At 38.7% G+C, this 27,471-nt stretch overlaps 2 protein-coding genes across 3 annotated transcripts in view; one reads left to right on the top strand and one right to left on the bottom strand.

Annotated features, from left to right (window-relative positions):
- The window catches only part of POLR2B (RNA polymerase II subunit B), a 52,228-nt gene extending 41,353 nt beyond the window's left edge, over positions 1–10,875 (bottom strand). The window contains exons 1-6 of one of the 2 annotated variants that reach the window (XM_037829878.1): positions 10,713–10,875; positions 10,205–10,593; positions 4,604–4,676; positions 2,953–3,103; positions 515–627; positions 132–351 (exon numbers count right to left, since the gene is read on the bottom strand). In XM_037829878.1, coding sequence (XP_037685806.1) covers positions 132–351; positions 515–627; positions 2,953–3,103; positions 4,604–4,676; positions 10,205–10,223 — 576 coding nt within the window. In that variant the 5' untranslated portion in view covers positions 10,224–10,593; positions 10,713–10,875. The remainder of the gene's footprint in view (positions 1–131; positions 352–514; positions 628–2,952; positions 3,104–4,603; positions 4,677–10,204; positions 10,594–10,712) is intronic. The other variant, XM_037829877.1, reaches the window with a different exon arrangement.
- On the top strand, positions 10,541–25,520 carry NOA1 (nitric oxide associated 1). The gene is made up of 7 exons (XM_037829879.1): positions 10,541–12,172; positions 13,027–13,191; positions 13,807–14,012; positions 16,355–16,486; positions 20,901–21,017; positions 24,584–24,701; positions 25,214–25,520. The coding sequence occupies exons 1-7, from the start codon at positions 11,023–11,025 to the stop codon at positions 25,408–25,410; spliced, it is 2,085 nt and encodes a 694-aa protein (XP_037685807.1). The 5' UTR covers positions 10,541–11,022; the 3' UTR covers positions 25,411–25,520.
- The last annotated feature ends 1,951 nt before the right edge of the window (positions 25,521–27,471 follow it).

Raw genomic sequence — 27,471 nt, 5'->3', positions numbered from 1 at the left:
GTTATTACTCCCTAAAAAATAAAACTACCATTTCCAGGTTATTTTGTATAAAAGTTTACTTTCTAGTTTTAATTTTAATAATTTAAATTTTAATTATTATTTTTATAGTTTCTTAAAATAATGTTATATACCTTTTCTGATCCATTAATTATGAAGTAGCCACCAGGATCCAAGGGACATTCATTTAACTCACAAAGATCACGATCTGTTAAGCCATTCAACAGGCAGTAGGTTGAACGCAACATAATTGGAATTTTTCCAATAAAGGTTTTCTGATGCTGAGTCTGAAGCTGTTCTTCCCCTTCCTTAATGACTGTTTTTGTAATATCAACATAAAGTGGAGCAGAGTACCTTAGAAAATATAAGTAGATCACAGTTAAGCAATAATAGGGAATGCGCTAAATAGCAAGTTTTCAAAAAGATAAAACATAAACCCTCAACTATTAAAAAATTGTATCTTCTCAAATCCTATTTTAATATGAGTTAGCTACTGACAAGAAAAATAATTTCTTACGTGAGATTTCTTAATCTGGCTTCATTTGGCATCATTGGTGAAGGAGCACCATCTCTTTCCCAATGGGTAGGCTTGGAGAGATAAATTTGTTCAAACTTCAGCAAATATCTTGGCTAAAATTAAACAAAAAGCATGAAATGGGTAAATAATACTTCCCTTAAGTTTTAATGATTCCAATTTAATTGGCATTAACACTTAGTGCTTTTACAGACAAAGTTAATCCATTTAACAGATAAAGGAGACTCTCCAAAGTGAACATTCACAGTCCACAGGTATCACATTTTCGTACTGAATCCCTGACTTAAGGTAGAAAAGAGAAGACTTTTTTTTTAATTGAACATGTTTAATCAGTGCTCAATTGTTAGTTGGCCAGACAATAATACCTGCAAGCTGGACTTTTCTAAAGATAATGCTCTGAAGTAGACTGTGAAAAATGCAGAAACAAAAAGAATCTGGTGGGACAACTGTTCTCCACTAAGATGTTAATACAATGAAGAGACTTAACATACCACAATTAAATAAAGACCATGAACACATCATGTGCTCTGAGTTTATTAAAACAGTTAAAATGGATTTGTATTAACAAGCTATACAGTCTCATATGTCCTCTCTCCTTGGTTAGGGTCAGAAGTACAATGCTATCAGAGGAGGAAAAAAAGGATAACTAATTCAGACAATTAGAGCTGTGTAATAATCTAAATGCTAGAACATCAGGGGAAAAAACCTAACTCTTCAACTAAATAGACCTAAAAATCCTAATCTATACAAAGGACTGAGAACTTCCAACCCTGGCTTACTAGCATTCATCCAACAGCAAAAAAAAAAAAGTTTTCAATTAAGTATATATTTGCCGCCTAATAAAAGATCCATGAGGACAACTTTAGATAGATAGATGGATTTCTCTCTAACCTAAATCTCAGAGATGATGGGACTAGGCAGACCACTAAAGCTAAATTATTGACACCCAAGTTCCCAGAGCTGGAGTAGATAAAGAACAAAGAGAACTGCTGGTAACAACCAAAGGGAAGACATCTCTCCACTCCTTAATTCCACCACCATCATCCTAGTGCAGGATCTTATTAGATTAAATGTAGGCTATCCAAGACTTTCAGGTAAACATCCATTAACAAAGTAACCTTTCTAAAATAATACTTCATGCATATTCTGTTATCTTTCAGCAACTCCCTATGGCATCAATGACATCCAAAGCCTCCTACAATCTGGTTCCACCTTATCTCCCACTAACATCCATCAAAAAAAAAGATCAAACCAAAAATTACATACTGAGTGTTGTGATTCCCATCCCACCCCAAAGGCAAATATCCCAGGTACTTTCTTGCTGAAATGCCTAAACGTCTTTTCTCTACTAAGGTAACTCCTAAGTCCTACTCACTCTTCAAGGTCAGCTTAAGTCCCTCCCATCTTTTTCATAAAACTCTGATAATCAAGCTTTAGAGGTCACCTCCTCCCACAGTACTTACAGTACTGACACTGAAAATACTATGTTGTATTGTGATCTCTCTTATTAAGCAAAGACCATGAAGAGAAAATGACTAAGGATAAAAAAGGCATTTAATGCCACCTTTTCAAAAGTAGTGCAAGAAAAGCCAATTATTTTTGTTCTTAACATAGTGGCAGCATTCTGAGCAGCATCTCTGACTAGAATGAGAATAGACTAGACCTTGGGGGCTTAGTTATAGAAGAGAGGCTGAACTGATTAGGAATAATGACCTCTCCCTCTCTGCCACTATTCCTGAAGCTCTCTCTGACTCCCTTAGTTTTCAGTTTTCCTTTTCTCTCAAAGGCCAACATGCTCCCACAGTTCTACCTCCTCCAAAATCAGGCAGTCATGTATTTTGGACTACTTACTTCTCTAGTCATTGATGTAAAACCAGATTTAAAAATTATACTCTCATTATGATTTTGAAAGTGTTAAAAATATACATATGTGCAAAGACTATAAGGAACTGTGAAAAATGAAAATGACCAATACATCTGGGTGAAAAACAGTAAACGAAAACCTCCACTATCTCTTATATTGGTATAATAAGGTATTTCATGCAACAAATAGAAAAAGTCCTTCAAACCCCTTTCGTTTTACAATTTCTTCATTATGAAAAAAATGGGATTATCTGAAACAATATGACTATTTCTGCTTGGCTTCTCTTAATTATTCATCACATGTCTGCACCCTCTCTTCTCAACTATTCAATATCTACTATCTGAATAAGAATTAGCATTCTGGATTACATGCAAAAATGCATCTCTTCATTAGGATGAATAAATTAGGAGCTGATTTTGAAAATGATGTAACTATATTGTAAAAATCACCTACTAACTTTTTCTTAAGCTTTAAGCCAAGTGAGAGGGGCAGGACTGAAATTTCAAACCAGTACTCTTCTTTTATCTATGTTACTTTATTAGAATAATCATCTTACCGGTTCTTCAACTTCTCCACTAGCATGCTGAGCTTCAGCTTGTAGATCTATAGGTGGAGCATCTTCCACAATTCTTTGGACAGACATCTGAATAAACTCATCAAAAGAATCCAACTGTTGTCTGACCAAGCCTTTCTCATCAAAATAGGAACTAGAAAAATATTTTCAGTTGATAATCAGTTACAATGCACTGATGTTTTCTATATGTTAATTTCCCATTTTCCTTATAAATTAGCTCCTCAAATATTCATTAAAAACTAACTAACTATATGCCAATCACTGCACAAGATACTATGAAGTATCCCCAAAAGGGGTGAGACTGGGAGCATTTTTTTTCTTTGTAGAGCTCATTGTAAAGTTTGGGGAAATGAGACTTGGAAAAATTATTAAAGTGCAATGGGGGAACCATAAGGAATCCCTGATATATAAATGTCCTTTATAGATAAATCTCACCCAACTGCCCAGAAACATTTCTTGAAAAAAGTGTCAGGAGACAAAACTAAATAAATGAGATCTACAAGATCACAATAAGGAGTCCATAATCTGAACAACAAGAAGAATGGTGATATCAATGATTGAAATAGGGACTGTATGAGAGAATGTCAATTACAGGTTAAAGATCCTTAGTTCTACTTTGAGCATGTTGAGGGTGTGATGAGGGCAAGTCATCTGAATAAAAATACTCAGCAAATGACTAATGTTAAAAAATATATAGCAAGAGTGAGACATCAGAGCTAGGAGTATATACAAAAATTACATATTGAAGCTCTACAAAAAGATTGGCTATCTTTTTGAGTAAGCTTTATTGTATGCAAGGAAAAGGCACTCATAAGGACTGGGAAAGGGGATATATAATAAAAATACAAGTAGACATAAATGCACAAGGAATCTAATGGATCACTCCCCACCACCACAGGAATAACTGTATAACTGGGCCTCCTAGAGACTGAAAGAGCCCTGAGAGCTAACACAACTCTCTGAACTAGATTATCTTATCACCCCTCAACAGTAGGAATTGCCAGCCACCACAACCACACTTCCATGTCTCAACTCCTTCACCTTATGATTCATGTGTCTTACATCTATGAGACTTCCTTAGCTTCTGCTCTCCCTAGTAGGATGACTCCTCCATCCTCACTTCAATTTTCTGAGACAATATACACAGCCCACCTAATTGCCAGCCTCCCATTTTGGCAACAACAGGTCACCTCACAGGTTACTGGCAGGCCTACAGATTGGCTGGCTTTGAGTCAAGGTGCCACCCCTGATTTAATCAACAATGACCACCAGTATCAGAAGTTAAGCCTGTAGTAGCAAGCACAGCATACAGTCATCCCTACAAAAGGCAAAGCCTAAAGAATGGCTGGGGTGACTTCCTTCAGTATAGGTTATAAACATAACAGGAAATGTAGTAAAAGATTAACATTTTTAGGGAATCCAGGTAAAGGGTATGCATGAATTATTGGTTTAACTTTTCTGAAATATTTTTAAAATAAAATAAAATATAAATAAATGGATAAATAAAATGAGAAAACACTTTCATGCAGTATATTCATGTAGAAATTTGATATTCAAGAACAGAACAACCAGGAAATCTCTGCAAATTTTATAGAGCCTTTTAAAACTTATTCAGTTTGGTTTAAAAAGTTACCTGATTACAATCCAGCAAGCCTCTTGCCACAAATCTGGGGTAATTTCATCATCATCCTCATCATATTGCATATCTGCAAAAACAAAAATATTATATTCATTTGTAATAAAATACCATTAGTTAACATTTTGCTCCCATGCCTTGAATTAACATAAACATAATTTATTCTCTGCTAAATAAAAAGCAATCCTTTTACTCCACTTTTCTAAAATTTTAATTACATTCATGAAATAGTGTGTATCTTTATCACATAGGTACTCTCCTGATTTAAAAGAAGTTTTATTACAAAGGTTCACTGTAAACTGTTTGGAATGGTAAGTTTCCAGTTTATTCAGAAAGTCCATATAATTTTCTTTTATAGCTAACCATAATGATAATTAGGAGCAAACTCAACGTTCTCTGATCAGTGAGTTCCTCAGCAACCTGAGTCAAAGATGGGGATAAGAAGGTAGAGCCAGAAAAGGGTTCCAATACCTGAGCAACACCCAGAGTAGGATGGTCTTTTACAGTGACATTTCAGACATGCACTGGTGTGACACACTGTATTTTCCAAAGATGGCTTAACACTCCTACCATTAAGAGATAGGGGCCTATGTTTCTGCCCCTTGAATCTAGGTGGGCTTCTGATTTGTTCATGATTAAAAGAATGTGGCAGAAATGACTTTAGAAGCTAGGTCAGAAAAGGCAATGTAGCTTCTACTGTGTTTGCCAGAACACTTACTTCTGGAGCTCTGAGCTGCCATGTAAGAAGTCCTGCTACTCTGAGGCTGCCATAATGTGAGGAAGCCCTAAATAAATGGAGAAGCCACTTGCAGATCCCAAGTCAGCAATCCTAATCCTTTAGTTCTCCTAAACTAGGTGCCACACATGTGAGTAAATATTTCAGATCATCCAGCCTCCATATGTGGAGTCAACCCCCAGCTCCAAGTGTTCCCAGTTGAATCACTAGACATTGTGGAACAGAGACAAGCCATTCCTGCTATGCCCTAATCAAATTCCTGACCCACAGAATCCATAAGCATAATAAAATGAATTTTTAAGCAACTCAATCATAGGGCAGTTATGCAACAATAGTAACTAGAGCAACAAGGCATTTGTTTAATCAGTGTGCACTGTCCTCTACTATTACATCCATATTATGTGAAATAATAAGCCTCCTATATTTTTTTTATATTTTAATATACAGATATGGTCCATAAAACTTAAGAACTTTGGATTCAAAAATTGATGTTTATCCAAAAGAAATTATTTAACAAATGCTTTCTGAATGGACTAGAAACACTAACCCATTTACATGGAAGGAGGGGAAAGGAAGACAAAGGTATCTAAGATGGGCGAGCAGTTCCAGCTCTGATAGCAGATTAGAGGTTAAACATCACTGTGATAAAGGAGAAGCAAATAGGAAGGGGTGAAAAAGGGAGAGGAAATGATGAGGCCAGTTTTCAGCATACTCAAAGATCATTTATCCTTTTCTAAATTACTAATTCTTAAGATTACTAAATTACTAATTCCTAGGATTTAGGAATCATTAACAAATGAGTGGTAAAATAAGGAGTTACATAGAGAAAGGAAGAATACTAAGGGAAAGATATTGGGAATACTGCTATTTGAGAGTAGGTGAAGGAAAATGAATCCATGAAAGAGACAAATTTATCCATTCATCCAATCATCTAATATTTATTGAATGTGAGTGTCTCCTTTGTATCAAGCACTAGATACACCATCCTCAATAACATAAAGATAGCTCGATCCTTAGGGAGACTATTGCCTACTGGGGAGACAGAGACAAGATTAAGCCAATTAAGCAGAACAATGTGATACAGATGCTCTTAATCAGGACATGCAGAGGGCAGAGAAGACTTCGCAAAAGCTGAGCTGAGCAAAGACTTCAACAGGAGTAAATCAGGCAAAGGGAGGGGGTGAAGGTGGGAGGGGTAAAAGAAAGAAGTACTCTAACCAGAGGAAACAACTTGTAGAAGACTCCACAATTAAAAAACAGTGTAGCATATTCAAGGAACGAAAGAAGTCAATATAGCTAAATCATTGAGCATGAAGTTGGAAGTGGTAAGAAAGGTTGGTCATTATCATGAGTTCTGAGGAACCCAACTAAGATTTTAGCAGGGGTGTGGCTAGATCAAATTTTCATTTTGGAAAGACCATTATGGCCACATCGTGGAGAGTAGAAAGGAGAAATAAGAAGACTGGAGGCAGAGAAACTAGTCTGGGAAAGTAATCTCAGCATGAGATAGTGGTGGCCTGAATTAGAACTGACAGAAGGGATAAAGAAAAATGACCAGATTTGACATATTTAACAGACAGAACCATCAGGAAGAAAGAGTGGCTATGAATGTGAACAGTACAATGTAAACAGCAGAATATAATGAGAAGAAAAGTCAGCGAGGTTAAGAAGAATCAAGTGAAAGTGATGTTGCAAAAGGGAGAAGTGAGTTACCAGGAGAAAGTCATCAACTTTTGTCAAATGCCACAGGGTCCAAGATAAAGTTTTTAGAATGTCCATCTAATTTATCAACTGATTACCTTAGTAAGAGCAGTTTTAATGTAGTGGCATGAGCAGAATCAGACTGCAATGGGTTGAGGAGAAACTGAACCATGTGAATTGGAAGCAACATGGATAGCCTATTCTTTCTAGAAGCTCAGCTTCTAGAAGAAAGACAAAATATTGGAAGAAAAAGGAAATGATGAAAGATGGCTTAACTGGTTTCTTAAGAAAGAGAGAGATCTGGTATTTTCTCATGAAAAGAAACCAGTGAAAAGAAGTGTCTGAAAACTGATGAAGGGATATCTAATAAAGATTTCAAAGGAATGAAATGTAGACTTGATGCTCGGAGCAAAAACTTGATGGTCAGGATAAATTTAACTCTTTTTTCCACAGGCATTATTCACCTTACTAGTAGGAAAGTAAATTAGTACAAACATCATTGTGGTCATTTGGCACCATCTATCAAAATGCTAAACATGTATATCATTTGATACAATTCTACATGTAGGGATTTATCCTACAGACTACAGACAACCAAATGATACATGTACAGGATTATTCATTGCAACAAAACTAGAAAAGGACTGCCCATCAATAGAAAGCTTATTAAATTAAGTTATGATTCAATCACACAAAGTAAGTAGTTGTGGGGGAAAAAAGGAGAAAGCTCTCTATCTACTGATATCTAAATCTCCTAGGTGTATAAGCAAACAAGAAAGTGCAGAAAAGTGTGAATGCTACCTTTTGCCTGTAAAAGGGAGAAAAACAGAATCCCATTTATATTTCTTTGGATATGCATAAAGAAACACTGGAGAGTAATAAGAATCTAAGAGTATTTGTTAACCTATTGTGGTCAGATGCTGGACAAGAATGAATCCTGACTTGCAAACCCTTTTATATTTTCTGACTTGTGACCCATGAAAATATATTACCTACTTAAAAAAAAAAAAAAAAAAAAAAAGCTACTTCTTTCGAATTTTTTCCACTGAGATGGGAGTTAAGAAAGAAAGGGAAAGTAATGTTGCCAATAAATTTCTAGATAAAGGATGTAATGAGCCAGAGAAGTCAAAGCAGAATTGTAAACTCTTGTTTCTATTTTCTCCAAGAAGTAGCTGAGTGAATGAAAAAAGAGGGGTGACCATGGAACGGTAAGCTAGAAAAGGATGAAGTCTGAAACAGTAGCTGTAAGGAATGGAAGATGGGCCTTTAAAAATGTATGCCCTGTATTTGTGCCTAAGAGTCTCCTCCTGAATGCCTCTTTGTTGCTCAGATGTGGCCCTCTCTCTCTGGCTAAGCCAACTTGAAAGGTGAAATCACTGCCCTCCCCCCTACGTGGGATCAGACACCCAGGGAAGTGAATCTCCCTGGCAACGTGGAATATGACTCCCGGGGAGGAATGTAGACCCGGCATCGTGGGATGGAGAACATCTTCTTGACCAAAAGGGGGATGTGAAAGGAAATGAAATAAGCTTCAGTGGCAGAGACATTCCAAAACGAGCCGAGAGATCACTCTGGTGGGCACTCTTACGCACACTTTAGACAACCTTTTTTAGGTTCTAAAGAATTGGGGTAGCTGGTGGTGGATACCTGAAACTATTAAACTACAACCCAGAACCCATGAATCTCGAAGACAGTTGTATAAAAATGTAGCTTATGAGGGGTGACAATGGGATTGGGAAAGCCATAAGGACCAAACTCCACTTTGTCTAGTTTATGGATGGATGTGTAGAAAAGTAGGGGAAGGAAACAAACAGACAAAGGTACCCAGTGTTCTTTTTTACTTCAATTGCTCTTTTTCACTCTAATTATTATTCTTGTTATTTTTGTGTGTGTGCTAATGAAGGTGTCAGGGATTGATTTAGGTGATGAATGTACAACTATGTAATGGTACTGTAAACAATCGAAAGTACAATTTGTTTTGTATGACTGCGTGGTATGTGAATATATCTGAATAAAATGATGATTTAAAAAAAAAATAAATAAATGAGATTATAGTACACATGAAAAAAAAAATGTATGAAATATACTAAGAAATCTATTTGTGAAAGAAAAAAAGATATGTTAGACCATCTTAGAACTGTGTCATCTTGTGGGAAAAGAAAGTTTAAAGGCCATTTTCTAAGTCAATTTATTTAGACTTAAGAAAGCATGAAGGTAGACCAAGCTAGATCAAATCCCCTCTCCCCTTATTATATTCTTTGTCCCCCGTGTATTTTCAGGGCCTAGCACAACGGCTGGCACAATACTGACGCTCAAAAATTGAACTATTCATTCTTATGCACTATATAGATAACACCTCTTAGGCTTTAATGTATTGGAATAGCTAGAAGTAAATACCTGACACTACCAAGCTCCAACCCAGCAGCCTGGACTCCTGAAGACAATTATATAATAATGTAGATTACAAGGGGTGACAGTGTGATTTTGAAGACCTTGTGGATCACACCCCCTTTATCTAGTGTATGGATGAGTGGAGGAATGGGGATAAAAACTAAAGGACAAATGGGGTGGGATGGGGGGATGATTTGGGTGTTTTTTTTTTCACTTTTATTTTTTATTCTTGTTCTGGTTCTTTCTGATGTAAGGAAAATGTTCAGAGATAGATTGTGGTGATGAACGCATAACTATGTTATCATACTGTGGACAGTGGATTGCATATCATGGATGACTGTATGATGTGTGAGTGTATTTCAATAAAACTGAATTTAAAAAAAAAAAAAAATTGAACTATTCAATAAATCAACCAACTGTGGCCCTAACAGAAATCATACAAAGAGCACTTTACTTAAGACGAAGTCAAAACAACGGAACTCGTCTTAGGATGCTGCACGCTTTTGCAATATGGCAAGGAAGTATCAGAATTAACAGCACGGATAACAGATACAGGAGAAATATGAGTCAACTTTACGGAGGCCATTAACGCTACTTCCCCGCATCGTCCACGTCACGCAATCCCGACTTCATTCCCGGCCTGCGGGGGTGAGGAAGCATGACGGGGGCCACCTGTCCAAAGGGAGGTCGCAAATCCTCTATTCACCCAGTTCCCCACGTTTCCCTCCCTAAATGGTTCGCGGTGAAGTTTATTTTGAGTGGTTACCTACCCTCATCCGCGTCATACATTTCGGCAACCGGTTCCCAAGCTCCTAACTTCTAGAAATCAGAGACAGAAAGTACCGCAGCAGCAGGCAGCAACCGGAGATGCAGACCAAGTGACTTCCGTCTACAGCTGTCCCAGAATACTCTGCGTCTTACGCCTAAGGCCCGCCTACAAAGAAGCCAATGATAGGACTGCGCCTGCGCAAATGGTTGGCTATACGGTTTGTCCAGTATTAGATTTGCGCACGCGTAAGTTTTGAGCTGATGCCGCTGATGGCTGATTGCGAGGACAGCTCCTACAGCTTGGTAGTAGTCGTCAGCGTGAAGGCTCCAGCCCGCGAAAGATTTGGGGGCAGCTTTTTGTTTTTTCACTGTTGTTATACTTTTTTTACTCCTGAAAAAAAGCCAAAAAGATGTTTTAATAAAAGGTTTTAATTGTGGCTGAGTCTGCACCTCTATTTTTTGCACTTCTAAAGACCAAAAATTACGAAGCTTTTCAAAAATGTGACTTACTAAGGGTGAGGTTTGCCAGCGGTGGCGCACTGAAGAAGCTTGACAATGAACAAACCCAAAGCGCTCATTATTATCTTCTGCCGGACTAGTTCAGTACTTAAGGCCCGGGAACAATTGCCGTAGCGTTACGCTAGCTCTCAGGCCTTAGAGTCCTCAATCGCGAGAATTCACGGGATCAGACGCCGAAGGAGGGGCCGTGTGAGGCGTGCAACAACTGACAGCTCCCAAGCGCCCTTGGGCTTTTGTCTCCGGACCCCAGTGCGCGTGCGCGCACGTGGCCCCGCCTCTTTGCCGGAGGGCAGTGTTCCTCATGCTGCCAGCACTCCTAAGCCGCCGACTTCCGTGGCCTTTACTGTGGGGATCTGTCCCCGCCGTTGTGCGCCATGGCCTCCGGGAGCCCCTTCCCGAGAGGAGATGTGCGGCCGCTTCCTTCTTCCAGCACTCTTCCTACCTGGGACGTGAGCCTCCTCATGGCCAGACGGCGACTGGGGACTACCGACGAAATACCGACATGGAGGAGCGTTTTCTGTTCCCCGAGTACATCCCGGAGCCAAAGCCTGAGCCGACCCCCGGAGAGCTGCTGCAGGAACTACAGCAGCCGCAGGAGGAGGAGGAGCGGCAGAGGCAGCGGCGGGGCGAGCAACGGCGGCAGCAGAAGCTACGGGCCAGATATCGGGAGCACGCAGTGATGGGGAACCCAGACCCCACGGTCCCGTCCAGCGGCATTAGCTGCTCGGGCTGCGGGGCGGAGCTGCATTGCCAGGATCCCAGCGTGCCTGGCTACCTGCCCAGCAAGAAGTTCCTCAGATCGGCGTCGGAGGCGGACGGCGGGCTGACGGGGACCGTGTGCCTGCGCTGCTGGCTGCTGGTGCACCACCGGCGCGCCCTGCGCCTGCAGGTGAGCCGCGAACAGTACCTGGAGCTGGTGAGCGCCGCGCTGCGGCGGCCCGGGCCGGCCCTGGTGCTCTACATGGTAGATCTACTGGACCTGCCTGACGCCCTGCTGCCGGACCTGCCAGCCTTGGTGGGCCCCAAGCAGGTGATCGTGCTGGGGAACAAGGTGGACTTGCTGCCTCAGGACGCTTCCGGCTACCGCCGGCGGCTCCGGGATCGGCTGTGGGACGACTGTGTCCGCGCCGGGCTCCTGCCTTCGCCTGGCCACCAAGGGCAACAGGACCCCGGCGGGGACGGGTCTCGGGACCTGGCGGCGAATCCGAATCCGCCGGCCCGGCACCGCACAGTGCTCCGGGACGTGCGGCTGATCAGCGCCAAGACAGGCTACGGGGTGGAAGAGTTGATCTCCGCGCTTCAGCGCTCCTGGCGCTACCGCGGCGATGTCTACCTGGTAGGCGCTACCAACGCCGGCAAGTCCACTCTCTTCAACACGCTCCTGGAGTCTGACTACTGTACCGCCAAGGGTGCCGAAGCCATCGACAGAGCCACTATTTCCCCATGGCCAGGTGAGCCTTAAGAGGCTCGGCCCTTTGTTTTCTGAGGCTTGGATTACATCCCTCCATAATGTCCACCAGGGGGTGCCTGGAGTCTTTCCTTGTAAAATTCTCTCCTTTGAACACAAGTTTCTCGTCTGAGTCAGCTTATTCCCTGGAGATTCCATATATATATTTCAGTAATTTTCTAATGGAAATACTTATGGAGCACTTCCATGTGCCAGTCACTGTTGTAGAAACTGGAGATTAACTAGGAAACAATGCAAAGTTTCTGCCCTCTTGGAGGTTTCCCTGTAGCCTTCTAGTTGACTGTTTCTCAAAAGTCGTGCCTCCTTTTATTCTATGAATCTCCCTTCATCCCTCAATCCTACTCCCATCTCTTGAGTTTATTCATGGATCAATATGCTATGCACGTTTAACATTTGAATAACTCACTAATGCAATATGATATGTGGCTTTTTGAGAAGAAATGTCGACTTTGACACAGAAATTTAACACTTGCACTCTAGTGTGATACTAACTGTCCCATTTGTTCGTTTGAAACCAAAGTTTTAACTTTGGTACGTTGTTTTTCTTCTCTGTCTTGCAGTTTGGTTGAATTATACACAGAAGTGCTTTTATACCGAATGGTAGCATTGTGAAAATGGAACTAGGATTCAAATCTTGGTTTAGCTTGTTGAGCCAGTTGCTGAGGCTGTTTCGTCATCTGTAAAATGAGAATAATTTTATAGAGGGTTGTGTCGAGGGTTAAGTGAGATAATTCACAATACTTAACACATTGTAGCTCCTCAAAACTGTTTTCCATCCCTTTAATCCCTTTTTCGGTACAGTGTTTATAAAAACATACTTATTCTTTGATATTTCAGGTACTACATTAAACCTTTTGAAGTTTCCTATTTGCAACCCAACTCCTTACAGAATGTTTGAAAGACACAAAAGGCTTAAAAAAGATGCAGCTACAGCTGAAGAAGATCTTAGTGAGCAAGAGCAAAATAAACTTAATCTCTTGAAAAATCATGGTTATGTGGTAGGTAAGCATCTTCCATAGGAAAACTTAATGGTTCTATACTAAAATTCTTTGTTGAATAACCTGACATATAGCTGTCCGGTCACTACTTTCTTCATTCTGGAACATAGAGCCCTTTTTGAAGCAAGGCTACTGTTTAGAAACTCAGAGTTCCATATGCTGAGAAAATAAAGATGGTTATACTTGGAGGAGTCTGGGAAAGGAGGCATGCATAACTGCCCAGCTAGACATTGTCAGCAGTAGAAGCAATGTCTGCTACCCCCTTAGCCAGGTAGACCATTTCAGATAGCAAAGGTTGTTGGTTTCAGGCAGCAGCTTAAAATGAGGCTGTCCCCTTTCCTTAGTGTCTCTTTTCAGCCTTCCTTTATTAAAAACAGTTTGATTTCCAACCTCCTCCCACCCCCCATGTGTGTCCAGCCTGCCACACCCTTGATCATTGCAACAGTGTGACTTCTATGCCTTTGGGGAGGGGTGGGAGGAAGGAGGGAACAAAGGTAGCATTGTCTCCATATACTGTAGTTAATCTTAGTAACTTATTTGAAACAAATAAAAAAAATTATCTGTCTGGAGTCAAAAGTTTTAAAGGAGTGACTGATATCTTCAATATAACTTGTTCTAGGAAGAGTTGGGAGAACATTCCTATATTCAAAAGAACAGAAAGATGAAGCTGCCTTCGAGTTTGATGCTGATTCACTTGCCTTTGACATGGAAAATGAACCTGTTCTAGTTGCAGACAAATCCACCAAAAAAGTAGAATTGACCCCACAAGAAGTGAAAGATGCCCACTGGTTTTATGACACCCCTGGAATTACAAAAGAAAATTGTGTACGTATTGGTTTGTTTTAGAAACATTAACTGTAGTTGTGCAAGTACTGTCTTAATTGGCAGAAACAAGAAAAGGGGGTACACTTTCATTTTAGACTCAGTTCTGATTCATTCATAGAAGCAATTTACAAATGAATCTATATACCTTCAAGTTCTGCATTCCATTTGGTAGACTTCACTGCTGACAACCTACTTGCATTATGATTGTGGATGTTATCTTAGTTAAGACACATTTACAGAATCCTAGACTTTTGAGGTTGGAAGGAATCTTAAATATTGCTGTAGTTCAACCACCTATTCCATGCTTGAATTCCCTTTATAACACATCAATGAAGAGGTCATCCAGCATGCACTTAAGTAAGGAGTGACTCATCAGCTGAAGCAGTATCACATCACTTACCTTGGGAACCCATTTGGTCTTTGTCTCTCTTTGTGTTCAACTGAACAGTTTCCCTGTATCTTAGACCCATTGTTTCTTGAAGCTTTATGAAACCAATGTAATGCCTACTTTCCTTGCCAGACCTTGATTATTTTAAAGGGCAATTTCTTCTCGCTTCCTCCCTCTGTCCCTACCCTTTTCTTCTCTTTCACTTGTTCATCTGACAAACATTGAAAACTTATTGTGCTGACATATTCCAGATTATTTGTCATTTCCTACAGCTATTTTGAGAAATAGGTCATCATCCCATGCCACCTTTCCAAATATTTTCAATTTTTTTTTTTCTTAAAGTATGATACTCAGAACTAATTTTTTTTTATCAGTGTCCTCAGATGAGTTTAGTTTGGAATAGGATTAACTCCACCTGTCTTGCCTTTATACATCTTTTGAATCCAGTTGCAGGATCTTGTGGGCAGCTTTTGGATCTTGCAACTTTGTATTCATTTGTAATTTGGGCCTTCATCCAAGTCATTGATTGATTCAATTGTGTTTCTTGCAACAGATCCATTAATTAGCATCCTTTGAATCTGGTTACTGACCAGTTTCTAATTTGCTTAATTATCTCTGTATCTCCCTGTGAAACAACACTGGGTTCTTAGGTACTTTTCCTTCATTTGCCTCATCAGGATCACTTACAATTTTATTCTCAAAATTGTATTCTCTCTGGTCTCCTATGTCAAAGAATCATTTAGATCTTTTAACTCTTTTCTGCCCTCCTAAAATAAATAATTGTGCCCAGTCTTTTCCTTCCTTAGTAATCCATAATGTCACCGTAACTGCACTGCTTTCTGATAACGTTCTGTTCTATCTCCTCCACTTCACCAACTATTTCTTCCCTTTCAGACCCAGATAGGTCTGGGATAGCAGTTACGTTAATCATATATACCCTTCTGTGAAATAGTTGGATCAGAAAGGCAAGAATTGGCAAAATATTCCAGCCAGCAAAATGAGACCCTCAAGTTTTTAGACCCTCTAGTAGTTTGCTTCCATCCATGCCAGTTTTACTGTTCTATTCGTTTGATGCTTTAAACCAAGGAACTCTGTTGTGAAATGGAAATAATAGGCTCTCAGCTAAAAAGGGTTAAAAGGTTTCCTTATTGAAGGGGACTTTATGTGCCATTTCAAACACAAATACTGAAGAAAACTATTTCCATCTCCCTTCTTAGGTGTTTTATTGTGACCTTCTCTTGGTATCATTTACGTTTTTTATTTCCTTGCTATTTTTCTTAAGAACCAATTTCACAAGTTATATATCCACTTGTCACCTCTGTTTTGTTTTGTTTTGTTTTGTTTTAATCAGATTTTGATTCCTTAAATCTAAACAGAATCTTGTGCTTTCTGGTTTTCCTTCAGAGTATTCACAACTTTCTCTCATTTTCTGCTGAGTAATTCAGGGAATTAAGGAAAGTGAAGACCAGAATTTGGAAAGGGGTTCTTTATCTGCTTCTAGAATGGAGTGACTGTTTTGCATTAATGCATCCATAATTGCCACTAGGATATAAGGTAGCATGTTCCCTTACTTTAAACTGAAAACCACCACTCTCTGGAAGCCTCAGTGGGAAGAAGAATATATTTTCTTGATGTCCAATTAGCAGTATTTTAAAGTTCATGCCAGTTTTGACATTTAGTGAATGCTGCTAACATAGAAAATGTCCATACTCCTATAAAGTACTTTTGCCATTACTCAAGTTTAAGTTGTAAAGAACAGTAGAATCACCAGTTATTTGAGATTGACTTAGACAGAATGTTCGTAAATTTTATGTTCAACAAATTCTGACATTATTTTGGTTTATTGTGAAGTCTGGAATATTAACTTTTCATCACTTTATCTTACAGGTAAATCACAATATATTGTATCTTCAGTAAAAGTAATTGTCTAATCAGTCTACCATTTGCTTCACAGATTTTAAATCTTCTAACAGAAAAAGAAGTAAATATTGTTTTGCCAACACAGTCCATTATTCCAAGAACTTTTGTGCTTAAACCAGGAAGTGTTCTTTTTTTGGGTGCTATAGGCCGCATAGATTTTCTGCAGGTAAGAAAAGTCTATACCGTTAAAAAAAAAAATGACTGAATACTAAGGTTTTCTTTAAATATTTCAGGGGAAAAAGTAAGGGAGTGGGGTCAGATATATTAACAAAATTGGCAAAATGTTAATAAGATGATGACTACTGTAAGGGGTTGATATTTTATTCTTCTTTTCATATGTTTGAAAATTCCATAAAAACTTGGAGGGGGAGAGAAATGGGCCACCCCACACATGCATGTGCACAAAAAGAACGCTGTTATCAAAAACTGTATCGTCGAGGACCTAAGATGGCAGCATAGAGAGGAGTGGAAGCTAGTTAGTCCCGTGGAACAACTAACAAACAATAGCAACAACTAGTAAATAACCTGGAATAACTGCGGGGAGACAAACATGACTGTCCACTCATCATACGCCAACCTGGATTGGGAGGAATGCCCGAGATCGCAGCATAAAATCTGTTAAGTAAAAACTGTGGACATGAATCGAGAGCCCCTCCCTCAGGGAAGCCTCGTGGAGCTAGAGAGCAGAATTCTCTGAACAAGCGAATATACCTCAGCACAGCTCCAACCGGGGTTTTAATGTTAACCACTCAATACAGACTGCGAATCCCCAACAAGCAGACAGAGGCTTTTGGTGGCAACTGACCTTGGAGAGTCAGGAGACGTATGTGTCTTGGTTCAGGGAGCCTAAAGGATCGGGTGCTATCTCTGGCCGATGGGTGAATCTGGGGGTTTTCTGTCCCTTTCTCTCCCTTTCAACCTAGGCAGCTCAGTGGAGAAAGCCTCAACTGTTTTTGGCTTGCAGTGCTCTGCAGTAGAGAAAGCCTGAGCCATTTTAAACTCACAGAACTCTGACCCAGACAAGGGTGGAGATAGCAGAGTCAGAGAAACAACGAATCTATTTATATGCAAATGACCTCTCAAGGGGGCATATCTTCCCAAGAGGAAAGGGGTGGGGCCCAGCTCTACTCCCCGCCTTCCATTCGGAACCAGACCCCAGAGCCTGGGGGAAAACAGCCACTGGCCACACCACCTTACACCAGTCTGAAGTGACAGGCTGACATGCGCAACCTGCTGGGCAGAAAAGCACAGGATGTGTCAGTCCTCTAAGACACACCATTAGGGAAACCAGGTACTAAATATTTCTTCCCTCTGGGACCTGAGCCTGCTCTCACCTGAGAAAACCTGATTGGAGTGGCCAAGGAGGTCAGATGCCTAGACAACAGAAAACTACAACCTACACTAAGAAAAATAAAGTTATGGCCCAGTCAAAGGAACAAACGTACACTTCATCTGAGATACAGAAATTTAAACAACTAATGCTAAATCAATTCAAAAAGTTTAGAGAAGATATAGCAAAAGAGATAAAGGCTATAAAGAAAACACTGGGCGTACATAAGGCAGAAATTGAAAGTTCGAAAAAACAACTGGCAGAATCTATGGAAATGAAAGGCACAACACAAGAGACAAAAGGCACAATGGAAACATACAACAGCAGTTCTCAAGAGGCAGAAGAAAACACTCAGGAACTGGAGAACAAGGCACCTGAAAGCCTACATGCAAAAGAACAGATAGAGAAAAGAATGGAAAAATTTAACCAACATCTTCAGAAAATCAAGGACAAAACAAAATAAAAGAATGTACTTATCATTGGTGTCCCAGAAGGAGAAGAGAAGGGAAAAGAGGCAGAAGCAATAACAGAGGAAATAATCAATGAAAATTTCCCATCTCTTACGAAAGACATAAAATTACAGATCCAAGAAGCACAGCATACCCCAAACAGAATAGATCTGAATAGGCCTACGCCAAGACACTTAATAATCAGATTAGCAAATGTCAAAGACAGAATCCTGAAAGCAGCCAGAGAAAAGCGATCCATCACATACAAAGGAAGCTTAATAAGACTATGTGCGGATTTCTCAATAGAAACCATGGAGGCAAGAAGGACGTGTTGTGATATATTTAAGATACTGGAAGAGAAAAACCACTAACCAAGAATCCTCTATCCGACAAAACTGTCCTTCAAATCCTATATCCAAGAAAACTGTCCTTCAAGTATGGGAGAGTTCAAAATATTCTCTTGACAAACAGACAATGACAGAGTTTGTGAACAAGATACCTGCCCTACAGGAAATACTAAAGGGAGCACTACAGACTGATAGGAAAAGACAGGAGTGAGAGATTTAGAACACAATTTTGGGTGATGGTAGCACAACAATGTAAGTATGCTGAACAAAAATAACTATGAATATGGTTGAAAAAGGAAGGTTAGGAGCATGTGGGACACCAGAAGGAAAGAGGAAAGATAAAGACTGGGTCTGTATAACTCAATGAAACCTAGAGTGTTCAACAATTGTGATAAAATGTACAAATATATTTTTTTCACAAGGGAGAAGAAATGAATGTCAACCTTGCAAGGTAATAAAATAGAGAGGTATTGGGGGAAAAATACAATCAATGTAAACTAGAGAGTATAGTTAACAGAATCATTGTATTATGCTTCCTTTAATGTAACAAAGGCAATATACCAAGGTAAATGCAGATAAGAGGGGAGGCATGTTAGACACTTGGCATTTGTGGTGTTGTCTGACTCTATTCTACTTTGATCTGAGGTTATCCTTTTGCTGCTTCCTAGCTGTTGTTTTTTTCTCTTTCTTCTTTTTCTTTTGCCTCTCTACCTTCTCTGACTCTTCCTCCTACCTGTGGAAGAAATGTAGATGTCCTTATATAGATAGTGGTGAGGGTGGTGAATACATAAATAGGTGACTATGCAGGGAACCATTGATTATTTACTTACAGTGGAATGTATGGCATGTGAATAAAACCATCTTTAAAAAAAAATGGGTTGATGATGAAACCTTGAGGGCAATATACTGAGTGGAATGGGCCAGACACATAAGGACAAATACTGCAGGGTCTCACTGATAGGAACTAATTATAATATGTAAACTCATAGACATGAAATATAAGTTACCAAGATATAGAACAAGGTGAAAAAATGGGGAGCGTTAGTATGAGCAGAATGTTCAACGAGGATGAACTTAAATGTTTGGAAATGAACAGAGTGATTGTAGCATGTTGTGAGAACAACTAACAGTGCTGAATGGTGTGTGACTGGTGGAAAGGGGAAGCTCAGAGTCATGTGTGTCACCAGAAGGAAAGTTGGAGGTTAAAAGATGGGAATGTATAAAACAGTAAACCTTGTGGTGGACAGTGTCCGAGATTAACTGTACAAATATTAGGAATCTCTTTCATGAACCAGAACAAATGTATGACACTACAACTAGAAGTTAATAATAGAAGGGCATATAGGGAAAAATTATATACCTATTACAAACTATATACTACAGTTAGTAGTATTTCAACGTTCTTTCATAAACAGTAACAAATGTACTATACCAATACTACCAGTCAACAATGGAGGGAGGGTGGTTAGGGATAAGGGAAGATTCGAGTTTCCTTTTTTTTTTTTTTGGTCTTTATTTCTTTTCTGGAGTAATGAAAATGTTTAAAAATTGAAAAAAACTTAATTGTGATGGATGCACAGCTGTATGATGGTACCGGGGCAATTCATTATACACTTTTGAACTTTGGATAATTTTATGGTATGTGAACAATCACAATTTTTAAAAAGAGCATTAAAATAATAATAATAAATAATTTTAAAAAATTTTTAAAAAAACTGTGTTGCCAGTGAATTTTGAGTACCCCATACAGCTTGGCATTTAAGAAAAGATACTGTCCCTTTCCTGTGGTATTGTTTCATGTGGAAATCACAGGTCAATCCTTTAGGTAAAAGGTTGACATGCATTAAATAAATTCCAGAATTCTTTATATCCCATAATACGTATGCTTTTATAGATAGGTTTTTTTTGGTTTGGCATTCATTTGCATAGTTTCATTTTGGGGATATTGGAGTATCTGTTGAATTGCTCCCCATTTTGCCAGAGTGAGGGGAAAAAAGGAAAATGAAATATGAATGTACCCAACAACACTGAATACAACTTACAGACCATTGCTATAGCACATTTCTTGGGTTTTGTGTTCATAGTTTATTGAAAAGTTAGCTATAGACACTTAGGACCCTTTATACATTTCATTAGAGCCCACAGAATATTAAAATTTAAAGTGACAGGTAAGGGGACAGTATTTCCTTTTTGTTTTTAATAATGGATGTATTGTGGGGTTTTTAATTAGATAAATCTGTAGAAGCAGTCATAGTTTCCCATGGATTGTTGAAATGGACTGCTTCATTATTTTGCTTTCTCTATTAGACAATATAGATTGACTACGGCTGTAATTACTTATAAATGTAGCTTGGGTGTTTTTGTTTTGTTTTGTTTTGTTTTTCTTTTTTGGCCACTGATTGTAACATGTAATATGTTTCACTGTGTAAAATAACTCTTTTTTCCTTTCTTAAGGGAAATCATTCAGCTTGGTTTACAGTTGTGGCTTCCAAATTCCTTCCTGTGCACATCACTTCCTTGGACAGGGCAGATGCTATATATCACAAGCATGCAGGTCATACATTACTCCAGGTAAGGAGACACGCTTTGATGATTGCCTACAGTCATAGTTAACATACAGTGTGATATTCCCAAAGCCCTGCAAAGAATGCCTTTGTTAGACGGGACTGTTTTTGTTAAACCATCAGCTAGCTCTCCCTTCATCTTGTTCTCCTTGAGGATTCTGGCTATAAAGTAAACTGGGTACTATTAAGAAAAAGGGGAATTGATTTGGACCAATCCTCGAATAATTACAGAACTGTGTTTTCTCTAGACTGCACTGCCCACTACAGTAGCAGTGGCTATTAAATTTAAATTAACTAACTGAAATTTAAAATTCGATTTCTCAGATCCACTAACCACATTTCAAATGCCCAAAAGCCACATCATGCAGAAAGTTCTGTTGAACAATACTGCTTTAGATGTGAAGAACAGTGAAGAGAAGTTACGAATTTTGTCACAACTAGGGATGCTGTTTTGGCATCTAGTGGGTAGAGGCTGAAGATGCTGCTAAACCTACAGTGGACAAGACAGTCCTCTTCCCACAACATGTAATTATCAAGCCTCAAATATTAGTGCCAAGGTTGAGAAACCCTGGTCTAGATGCAGTAGATCTCCTCCTGGGTTCTTGGTCCCAGGGCACTTATAAATTATCCCACCTCCTCTAGCTCATACTCTCTTGCTCTGCTAGCTACTTTCTTCAGCCTGTAAATATGCTCAAATTGCTCTCATCTTTTTTTAAAAACCAAAACTCTCATCTTATTGCCCTACTAATTCATTCCCTTTTCCATCCAGCTTGCTCCTGCTCTTCACCTCCCATCAGGCCACTGAAATTGTCCTAAGTTCATCAAAAACCAGATGCCTACTAAATAATTGAACTTGTACAGTCAGTGTATCCAAACACCATAATTACATGGAACTTTGAATAGGAAGTGAGATCTGGTAGGTTTGTACAGTTTAGTGTGAAATAGTGATGCATCCCAAAGTAATTTGGGCAGAGAATAAAAATATATATGCAGGGTCCCCCCCCTGAGGAGCTGGGTAAAATACAGAAACATTGGACTTCCCCACCTGGGTTGTTGCCAATGTTCTCATAAACATCAAGAACTGACAGTTTGGTATGCCGAGCCCTCTATCTTGGGGCTTGCCCTTAGAAAGCTCATTGCTGCCAAGGAGAGGCTAAACCTGCTTATAATTATGCCTAAGAGTCTCCCCCTGAGTACCTCTTTGTTGCTCAGATATGGCCCTCTCTCTCTCTAGCTAAGTCAATTCGACAGGTAAATTCACTGCCCTCCCCGCTATGTGGGATCTGACTCCCAGGGATGTAAATCTCCCTGGCAAGGCAGGATGTGACTCCCAGGTATGAGCCTGGGCCTGGCATCATGGAATTGAAAATATCTTGACCAAAAGGGGGAAGAGAAGTGAAACAAAGTTTCAATGGCTGAGAGATTTCAAATGGAATCGAGTGGTCACTCTGGTGGGCATTCTTATGCACTATATAGATATCTTTTTAGGTTTAGTATATTGGAACAGCCAGAAGTAAATACCTGAAACTGTTGAACTGCAACCCAGTAACCTTGATTCTTGAAGACGATTGTGTAACTATGTAGTTTACATGGGATGACAGTGTGATTGTGAAAACCTTGTGTATCACACTCCCTTTATCCAGTGTACAGATGGATAAAGTAGAAAAATGGGGACAAAAACTAAATGAAAAATAGAGTGGGATGGGGGGATGATTTGGGTGTTCTTTTTTTACTTTTATTTTTTATTCTTAATTTTATTTTTTCTGGTGTAAGGAAAATGTTCAAAAATAGATTGGGGTGATGAATGCACAACTATATGATGGTACTATGAACAGTTGATGGTTCACCATGGATGATTGTATGGTATGTGAATATAGCTCAATAAAACTGAATTTAAAAAAAAAAAAAAAAAAAAAAAAACAGTTGCCTGAGTGGGGATGTTCTCAGCTCTTTCTGAACCTGGCCTCTCTGTAGCCTCTCTTGAAGCTCTTCTCCGTTGCTTCTGTGATGCTGACAATTTGTTCAAAGTCTCATTTTTTACTGACTCCTTTTCTTCTACACCTACTTTAACTATTTGACTCTGTTCAATCTTATTTCCCCTGCTCAACCCAATTTATTCCCACTATTTTTTTTCCAATTCAAATTCAATGTTAACTTATTCTGAGTTTTTTTCCTTGCAATTTTATTGAGATATAGTCACATACCATACAATCATCCAAAGTTACAGTTTTTCACAGTGTTATCATATAGTTGTGCATTCATCACCACAATCAATTTTCGAACATTTTTATTATTGATCTCTCTTTTTTTCTTCAATTCCGTACCCTCCTCCAGAGCTCCGAACAGGTCAGGGTTATTCCCTTTTTTTGCTGAGTATCTGGGGAGAAGTTTTCAGCAGCTATTTATATCACCATATTGATAATCTCATTTTGAGCTTAGGTTTGGTGTTTACAATAAGGTGGATGCTGACACCATTTTCTTTACTGATAGTCTACTGGATGTCTCTGCTAACTGGCACCTTAAATGTTAAGTTTTTTTAAAAGTTCTAAGGCAAAGTGAAATTAGGATTTTTTTTAACAAGACATGCTGTTCTCACTGTTAGATAGTGTGTCTGTATAATGGTTAAGATCACGGAAACCAGATTGCCTGGGTTCAGTGGCCTGCTCCATTCCGCCACTTAACAAAACTGTGACATCAGGCAAGTTTTCCTTATCTCTCTGTATTGTACCTACCTCTGTGGAAAGGCTTAAGTGCTAAGGCACTGTTCTAAGTGCTATATGAGTATTTGCTATTGTTATTATTGCTATTGATATGGAACACATCTGTTGCAAAAATACCAGGTGCTTCCAATACACAGGTTGATTAGCATTAATTCTCATGCAACTGAAAATGAGTCAAAGCACAAAATACACACCTTCCCTTCAAAGAGGATAAAAACAAACAAACCTGACTTAAAAAATAAGTACTTCTTCCTCTCTGGATTTCCCAAGAATCCCAGACTGAAATTGTAACATCTATCTTTGTATCCCTAGTGCTTAGCACAGGACATAGCTTTGAGTGGGCATTCAGGAAAAATTTATTAATGAATGGATAAATTATTATCCAGTTCCTTCCAATTTATGGAAACATCTATAAACACAGAAGCTGAGTCTTATCCATTATACCTGTACCATTGATTTGTCATGAGTCGGGGATTAATCTTTGTGGCCAGGCCTACAGGAACTCAGGTATATGGAAGGACAGTGCCTTAACTGCCTAACACTATTCTATGTAAAGCCCACTGGAGAACTGTAAAATCATTTAAACTAATAAAGCCCAATTCTGCTGTCAGGAGGTTACTGCCATGTACGTGCCCAACATGTGGCTCTTGGCACTGGAATTTTTAGGCTTCATCTCAGTCACAGAGTGCCTGTGCTTTTCATTTTATCCTAAAACTGATTTAGAGTTTTTTGAAAGTTGAATGTGTAAAGGATTTTGTTCTTGATCCCTGTACAGAATTATCTTATTAGTAATTTATTCACTATTAGAGTTATAGGATATTTAAATTTCTAAACATCTTTATTTCATTGGAAGGTTCCAATGGGTGGAGAACGAATGGCAGAATTTCCTCCTCTTGTTGCTGAAGACATTACATTAGAAGAAGGACTTGGGGAATCCGAAGCAGTGGCTGACATAAAATTTTCCTCTGCAGGTAATTTTATACCAAGTTCTTTTTAAAAATTGAATATATCTTTCTGATGTAAGGGAAATGTTCAAAAATAGATTGGGGTGATGAATGCATAACTCTATGATGGTACTGTGAACAGGTGATTGTACATCATGGATGATTGTATGGCATGTGAATATATGTCAATAAAACTGAATTTAATTTTTAAAAAATTGAATATAAGTCAGCTTACTGACTTATAGTACTATGTTTTTATAGAAATGTGTCTTAATTGATATTAGCTGAATATTTTAATACATACACGTTAATTTGTAAAAGGCAACCTACTCTGAAAATAAATTTATACCTTCTCAAATTCATTGTATGCTTTTTTAAAAATACTTTTTTATTAGAGAAGTAGTAAGTTTACATAAAAACATGCAGAAAATGTTGTATACTCTTTTAAAAAGAATAAAAGAGCAATGATCTCCTTTTGTGCTCCATTTTGAGCTTAGGTTTGGTGTTTACATTTTGTGTTTTGTCACATGTCTTCATAGGTTGGGTTGCAGTAACACCTCAGTTTAAGGACAGACTGCATCTCCGAGGCTATACACCTCAAGGAACAGTTCTGACAGTCCGGCCCCCTCTGTTGCCATATATTGTTAACATCAAAGGAGAGCGCATCAAGAAAAGTGTGGCCTATAAAACCAAGAGGCCTCCTTCCCTTGTGTATAATCTGCGAAAGAAGAAATAAGGCCCAGTCCCCCCACCCTTTTTAAACATTTTAACAGTTTATCTTTTAAACTGTTCTGGACTGTATCTGTAATGTATTGGAACTTGTAAATACAAGTTGTTTTTTTTTTAGGGTGTGTGTATGTTTATCTGTGACCCAAGTATACCTAAAAAGGAAACTACCTGCTACATTCAGTTTTCTCCCACTATTGTTTCTTTACTGAGACCAGATATCACCTCCTATTTGAAGTCTATAATTGACAGGGCAGTTTAGCAATTAGCATGTGAAAAAAATAGCAGAAAATCCATTTCTCCAAAATACTTTGGCTTAAATAAGATAGAGGTGAATAGGTGACTCTCCTCCATGTAGACATCCAAGAACTCAGCTGGTGAAACACTCCATGACTTCCATCTCTAGGTCTAAGGTGGTGGCTCCAGTTATCATTTCTGAGCAATGGAGAGAATGGAGGGCAAGCAACTTCCCTATTTTAAAGAAGAAAAAAAAGTTGGAAGTTGCACACATCACTTCAGTTCACACAGCACAAGGAAGTTGGGAAATGTAGGAGAAAATGGAGACCAGTTTGGGGTTTTATTACTTAATGAAAATGGAGACCAGTTTGGGGTTTTATTACCTAATGAAAAAGGGGAGAATGGATACAGAACAATTAGAAGTTTACATTACACAAATTTAAAAGGGCCAAAACCTTAGATAGAAAGATACAGTTTGAATCCTCCTTTAATATCCAAAGTTGGTTCTGCAACTATGAAAGCACTTTAATGATTTTATTAACTTTTGCCTGTTATATACCATGTACAACATTTACTATAGTTAAACCTTAGAAATACATAAATCAGAAGTCTTTACCTTTTGTTATTCTTAGGTGGTACTTTGGCTGTGTATAATGAACAATTGGGCAAATCACAAATCCTGTAATAAATGCTAGTGGAATAAGCTGGGCTGAAATGCAGTCAGATCCATGAAATAAACTTCTTAACAGAGACCCATATTCTCTGCCAACATATGGAAGCTCCTATGATTTCACACTCTCCTGCCTTCTAACACTAGCCCTTTTCCCACTAAGTCCTCTTAGAATAAAGATAATGGAAAATTTTTGAGATGCAACTTACAATAAATTTGTAGATTTCATTTCCATAATGTTTCATAGTGAGTACTCTGGGTAACTTGGAAAAGATAGTTCTTTGTGTATAAAACTGCATCTCAGTATATATGGCATCCCTGGTGCCCAGATACAAAATGCCAGTAACAACTCTCCACTGCCTCCATCCAATCATTGTGACAACCAAAAAAGTACCCCTGACATTTCCAAATACACCTCTAGAGGGCGACGGGTTCCCAACTTTAAAAAAAGTGGAAGTTACTTTCTACTTATTTTTTTGGTTTTGTAGAAAATGAATTATCACAAACTACAAACTGAAATTGTGGCCATTATATTTCTATCTTTTGTTGAGAATAAGAGTTCATAGTTTGGAGCTTAGGTACCTGAATCTTCAGATAGAATGAAGAAAATATGGTAAATCTGGAGAAATACAGTCTAAAAACTGTCAATTGTCATTACCCTCACAACTTAAGAATAAGTATTTTAGAATCCCTCTCCTTATCTTCTCTCTAGACTTTCAGGCCTCAGTTAGCAAAGATTCAATTTTTAAATGTTTATAGTTCATTTTCTCAGGTCTCTGACCTATACAATTCAATAGTTTTTGTTTCATAAAACTTGACTCAGGAATATCTAAAAATGTTCCAAGGGACCCTTATGGGAGTTTCAAACAGTGCAACTTACTATGTAAATTTTAATTTCCTGTTATATTAGTTCATCTCTTTGGGTCTTGATTTTCTTATCTATATAATGAGGAAGTGACACTAGATTGTTCTGAAAGGTTCCCAGTCCCAACCTTTGGTGATTCTAACTAAAAATAGGCAGAAAAGATAACAAAGTGGGTTGTATTAGTTGAAAAGAAAAAATATTCTTTTTGCCTAGACTTAGTTGAGGATCTCTACTATGATCTGGTATTAATTTCTTCCATAATCTTCCAACCTAACAGCCCAGGAACACTGCTGGGCTGT

This window comes from Choloepus didactylus, chromosome 3 (genome assembly GCF_015220235.1).
Source record: "Choloepus didactylus isolate mChoDid1 chromosome 3, mChoDid1.pri, whole genome shotgun sequence".
Taxonomy (NCBI): Eukaryota; Metazoa; Chordata; class Mammalia; order Pilosa; family Megalonychidae; genus Choloepus; species Choloepus didactylus.
This window is presented reverse-complemented; position numbering and strand designations above follow the sequence as displayed.